Source organism: Myotis brandtii, unplaced genomic scaffold, assembly GCF_000412655.1.
Source record: "Myotis brandtii unplaced genomic scaffold, ASM41265v1 scaffold196, whole genome shotgun sequence".
Classification (NCBI taxonomy): Eukaryota; Metazoa; Chordata; class Mammalia; order Chiroptera; family Vespertilionidae; genus Myotis; species Myotis brandtii.
The window spans coordinates 2,756,465-2,762,464 of record NW_005357311.1 but is presented as its reverse complement, the minus strand read 5'-3'; the positions used below and the strand labels follow the sequence as shown (position 1 = coordinate 2,762,464).

Below are 6,000 nucleotides of genomic sequence, written 5' to 3'. Positions count from 1 at the left end.
GGGGTTGGGTGGTCACAGCTGAGCTGAAGGGTTGAAGGCCTCAGACCTTTCCCATGTCAATGAAAACATACCAGTTCCAGGTACTTGCTAAAGATTATTTTCTTCCCCGTCATTATCATCAAAAGATACTACAGAAACAGGTAATATGAATAAAATCTATTTCTTTTTAGATGGTTTAAGCCTGTTGGTTTAAGAAAAGGATTTGGGAAAGGAACCCATATGCCTCCTCCTGGGTTTTGAAGGTGATTGTTAGTGTGTGCTGTGATTTATTGATTAGTAATTCCTTAGGGCTCCTGCCAGAACCACACTGTTTTTGAGTAAATTATTCTTAGCAAGAGTGTTGCCTGTGGTGAGCTGTGTCAGTCACAGCAGCACTCCTTGCCTGTGGGTCTGGGCCTTGGCATCCATCTACCTCCAACTCTTCCCCAGCCTTCATCCTGTCCAGTTCTGACCAGCCTCAGCCACTGACAGAAGTGCTGTCAGTGAGCTTCAAAGGCGCACTAGGAGGTGTCAATCACCCTTATGGTCTGCAGTCCAACAGGGAAGACACCAACTGGAAACACACAAGAACCTAATCAGACCTTTGATGCTGACACAAAGCAAATTGCATTTCAGGCTCCACAGAACACAAGTCATCCTAAACCTGGTTAAGATTCACCTGGTACCAAATTGTGATCAGTGTTTATTTTGGAAAAGTGGATTATTAGTATTTTCAGATTCTGCTTACCACCCAGATAATCTTTGTTTTCCTCTTTCTTTGGGGTAGTAGGAGTAAGAGAAAGCCTTGGGTTGTCCTGACTGGTTTGCTGGGTATAACTGAGAAAGAGCTGGTTTTGGTTGCTTCCTGAATAACTCTGTACAGAGCCCTGTGTGGGAGAGACTCATGTCCTAATGTTCCTCATTTTGCTTGCCCTGACTTTCACGTCTAGACCGACCCTTGGGTGGGGAGCTAATGAGCTCATTTAAAAAGGGAATGAATAATTACAGTGAGAATTCAGGCACAGGGCTGTCTAAGCACAGAGAGTGTTTGGAGAAGGTTTTGTTCTTGGTTTTGTTTTTGTCCAAAATGAAATGTTTCTTAAAATTTTGGAGAAGAAACAGAATCATTCGAATTTCACCATGCTTTGTAGGTGCTGTGTAGCTTCTTTGATCTTTCAGTGCATTTATTTCTACACCCAAATATATATATATATATATATATAAATTCCTGTTTTGTTTTGGAATCTGTGTTTTTCATGTAGCATATTTTGAACATTAGTCCATGTTGATAAGCAGAGTTCTCCATCATTTTAATGACTGCTGGAATACGTTTCTGTCTGGGGACTCCTCTCTTCCTTTTTTTGTCTTCTCCTCTCTCTTCCTTCACTGGCAATTGTGTTACCTCTTTTCTTCCTCCTAATCTATCATCTTTTGTTCCAGCTTCATTTTATTGTTGTTGTTTTTTTCTTTCACTAAACATTTTGTAATTCATCCTTCAACATAATACAAACTAGAGGCCCGATGCACGAAATTTGTGCAAGAGTAGGCCTCCCTTCACCCAGCTACTGGCACTGGCTTCCCTCTGGACCCGGGCTTCCCTCCGGCCACTGGCAGGCACCTGGTATTCGGGCTTCCCTCATAGCCCCAGCTTCGTCCGGAAGGTCATCTGGTCTAATTAGCATATTATGCCTTTGTTATTATAGATAATATGAAATAGAGGATGTTTGTAGTTTGGGCTACGCTGATTCTATTACTCATACTGAAATAATTTGTGTTTCCATCTTGTTGTAACTGGTGGCTTTGTACACAATTGTTTTTTTATCATGGTTCTGTGAGAACAAACAGGACAGTATTTTGAAAGCCTTCATATCCCCAGAAGGAAGAAATAACAAAGAAGCAAGACATAATGACTGTTGATGATCCTTATTTAGGAATATGACAGTCTCAAGCCCTCTCTCCCTTCTGAGTCTTGACTTATCTTGTTTCCTCAGACCCTGCGTCAGTCCACAAAGACGGGCAGAATGAAGCAGACAGTGCACCGGAAGACCTCCAGCCTATGGGGACCAGCCGGCTGCTCTATCACATCACTGATGGTGACAACCCACTGCTGTCACCGCGATGCTCCATCTTCAGCCAAAGCCAGAGATTCAACTTAGACCCTGAATCAGCCCCTTCTCCACCCAGCGCTCAGCAGTTTATGATGTGAGCAAACCTTGTTTTGTTCTTGTCTTCATTTCATGCAGTTTTTTAAATACTACATGTACAAATCAAATGAAGTGTGTCTGAAATAGTGCAAACGTGCCTACCAAATGCAGCTGTGAGACCTGAACAGTAAATGGCAAATGTCTGTGTACTTTCCAGCTGGGAATGCTGTTTCAGGCCTTATTACCTCAGGAGGAAATGGTCATGATATACAGGCCACCCCAGGGCTTGCCCATTTGAACATTTTTGGTGAAATGACTAGAGTCCTAGGTACGTATATGTATGTGCAAATATCAGGAATATCAGTCTTCATGAGTTCAGTATTCTTTCCACATTCACCAGTGGCTTCCGTGGATGGACTGTAGCAATGTTTAGTTGTCCACCCCAATTTCTCCTTAAGTGGGAGCTTAAAATAGCTGCCCAACCCCAAGAAAAAGTGTGGAACTGTATGTTCTTTCCTTTTTCATTTAAGTTCCACAAATAATTTTGATTCAGAGCTAAAATGAGATTCCCTTGGCTAAAATACGTGCAGAAAATCTCTAGTATCTCCTTAATAACTTCTGTTGCTATTCATGAATTTATTCAAACCTGGGGTCATGGACTGTATATTGATAGACTTGAGGGAGTTAGTGAATTACTGTTATTATGTGTGTCATGTGAGAGGTTGGATGCATTTTCTGAAGAGGAGGCCCATTCCTTTCATCCGATTCACAAAGGCTCTGCTATGTCAAGAAATGTTAACTACGCACCTAAATCTTCCCTGGAAATGTTGGTAGGTGTGGCTGATGCACTCTATTGAAGATAATGCTACAATAGCTGTCTCTTCTTAATTTTAGATCGGTCGCATTTCCGGGGCTAATATTCTGACATTGTACATTTAAGTCCCTGGTGACATTTGCCCATAATGGAGTGCTGTGATCAGAGGCCTCCATTGATGAGCAGATGCCATGGCAGACTCATCAAAAAATGAACTGCCCTCTGGACTTCTCTGGTAATCCAGGAAGCGTGGTTTGTAGATCTGCAGCGGTATTTACTGGAAGACCATTGGTTTTGATTATTCTTCCCCTTGGTGATCACTGCAGGCCCCGAAGTTCTTCACGGTGCAGCTGTAGTGGTGGCAAGGAGCCCCAGACCATTGCCCAGCTCACCAAGCATATCCAGAGCCTCAAGAGGAAAATTCGGAAATTTGAAGAAAAATTTGAACAAGAAAAGAAATACCGGGTAAGGACTATGGGGTTTAAAATAAGAGCATGGGTTATGTGAAGAGATGCGTTGGCTTTTCTGTCCTTCCTTTTCAGTTCCATTCTGTATGAGAAACAGCTCTCTTTTCATTGGCCAACCCAGGATCCATCCTAAATGGAGTTCCCATCTTGGGTCTGTCTTGTTTTCACATGCTGTCGTCCGGTTGTTATCTACTGAGATAGCTCATAGTAATTAATTATAATGCTATTTTCAAACACTGATCCCCCCCTTTTCCCCTCAAGGAACCTTACTATAACTAGTGTTCCTAGGAATTAAAATTTTAAAAGCTTTTGAATTATGTTTTTATTTTTCCTTTAACACTTTTCATTTGCATTTTGATAAGAACCTATCAGTGACCTAAAGGACAGAATCTCTAATTGTGGACAGAATGAGGGAGAGTTTTCTTTGACATTAGAGTACTTCCTGGTTGACGGATGAGAGCCTCTCAAGTGACATCTGTTCAGGCCACTCATAAGAACATCCTGATCCGTCCTTTCCTGGCAGAGAGACACTGGCTGCCTGCTGGTGCTGCAGTGTAGCAATCATTTTTTTTTAAAAAAAACTTAATCAATTTTTATTTTATTGTTGACAGTATTACAGATGTCTCCTACCTCCCCCCCTCCGCTTTTACTCCCTCTGCCCATCCCCTACCCACACTGCTAGGTCTTCACCACCCTATTATTCGTGTCCATGATCTATGTATATAAAAGATCTTTGGTTTATCTCTCCTCGTCCAATCATTGTTTTCTTACATAAGAAACAGTAGAGTCAAAGGTACATGTCTTGGTAGCCAATGATAGTTTTATTTTTTTAATCCTCACCTGAGGATATGTTTTTTTAAAAATGATTTTAGAGAGAGAGGAAGGGAGAGGGAGATAGAAAGAGAGAGAGAGAAACATTGATCAGTTGCCTCCTGTACACACCCTGACTGGGGATTGAACCAGCATCCTAGGTATGTGCCCTGACCAAGAATCGAACCTGTGACCTTTTGGTGTATGGGACGCTCCAACTGAGCCACACTGGCCTGAGCAATGCTAGTTTTATTTATTTTCTTTAATGGTGACCATGTCATAGAGAAAATTATTGTTCATGTAGAAATGCACAAAGTTATTTGGTCTTTGGCAGAGGGCCCAGATCAGCTAGTCATTAGCATAAAAGAGAACAGGGAATAACGTCTAATACATCTTGAAATATTAAAAGGCTCACTAAGCATTTGGTACGGGGTAATCGGCAGGCCTCTGAGTGTAGGATAAGTTCTGGGGAGGAAGGTGAGAGTGGGTGATGTGCCACTCTCCTGTTCTGTCTTGTATTTCCCACAGTGGCTTTAAATTTACTAAAGGAATGGTTTTTAGCTTTGCAAAGTGGAGAAAATCTGATTTTCAGGACAGCCTAAGTTGGGGTACTAAAAACTATTCCCTTCTTTGAAGCCAGGGAGTCACAGCTATGTATTGTCCTTTATAGAGCAGGAGGGTGCTCTACACATTGGGAGTATACAGGTAAGGCAACCGAGGCCCAGTGAAGACTTATAACTTGTAATGTAGTTCTGCTCTGTCAGCTCAGGCTTGGGTGGTAGACTGAGTTTGAGTAGGTTTTACAATGGAGGAGTAGAAGCCAAATTCATAATATCCACGTTTGGAAAGCTCCAGGTTTCCTGAGAGAAGTTGACTTTCCCTGTTTGCTCCTGGAGTGTTATTGGATCTGTGATGTCCTCACGTTGGTAACTGTTGAGTGACAAGTAGGGGGCTCCATTCCCGGGCCCTGTTAATAATTCTTACTCAGCAGTTCGTGACTCAGACTGGTCTGGATTTGAATCCAGCACAGACACTTAGCAACTTTATAACTTTGGACTTGTTTCTTTGCTTTTCTGAGTCTCAGTTTATCCATCTGTAAAGCGGAGTTAATATCACTAATGACTTCAGAAGTTTGTGAGCATTAAGTGAAGGAGTACACACATAAACTTATTACAGTGTTTAGCACAAAGGGAGTCAGTGGTCCTAGATAGTATCCACTTTTGAATCTATTTAAGTGATGTTGGAACAGGCAGAAATGGACACATTAGATCTCTGCTGGACATTTCTATATGCAGTCACAGACCCTGTTACTTTTTCTCAACTATAACGGCCACCTAGCACCTGCCTGTTTTAGAAGAGAATGTCTCCTGGCACCTCCTGCCTTTGACTAGAGGAGCTTTGGCGCCAGAGCAGGCACAGGCCCACACAGGTAAACACTCACACATGCACATGGACGGATCCAGCGCCGTAGGGCTGGGAGGCTTCATGCTCACCCTTGCTTCAGTGTGTGTCAGTCTGTGGGGTCATCAGAACCTGCCATTGTCTCAGGAACAGGGCTTCTCTTCAGCCTTCCTGTCAGGGTGCCAGGCTGTGCTGAGAGACTGGACATGTCAGTGGGCTTTAATTGGTTGCTGTGTGTAAGGCTTTCCTTCCGGCAGCCTGACCATGGAATTAATAGCACCCAGTGCTAATTTTTGAATCTGAGTTCCTGCCAGGCCTCTGTGCTTGCAAGTCTGAGGCCCTGGTATAACATACAGTACATCTTACCCTCTCTGTCGAGTATAAC

At 42.8% G+C, this 6,000-nt stretch overlaps 1 protein-coding gene across 4 annotated transcripts in view; it reads left to right on the top strand.

Annotated features, from left to right (window-relative positions):
• Positions 1–6,000, top strand: part of FAM13C (family with sequence similarity 13, member C) — a 129,241-nt gene that overhangs the window by 105,760 nt on the left and 17,481 nt on the right. For all 4 annotated transcript variants that reach the window (XM_005865105.2, XM_005865107.2, XM_014538712.1 and 1 more), the window contains 2 exons: positions 1,971–2,181; positions 3,264–3,402. In XM_005865105.2, the coding sequence (XP_005865167.1) occupies positions 1,971–2,181; positions 3,264–3,402 (350 nt within the window). The remainder of the gene's footprint in view (positions 1–1,970; positions 2,182–3,263; positions 3,403–6,000) is intronic.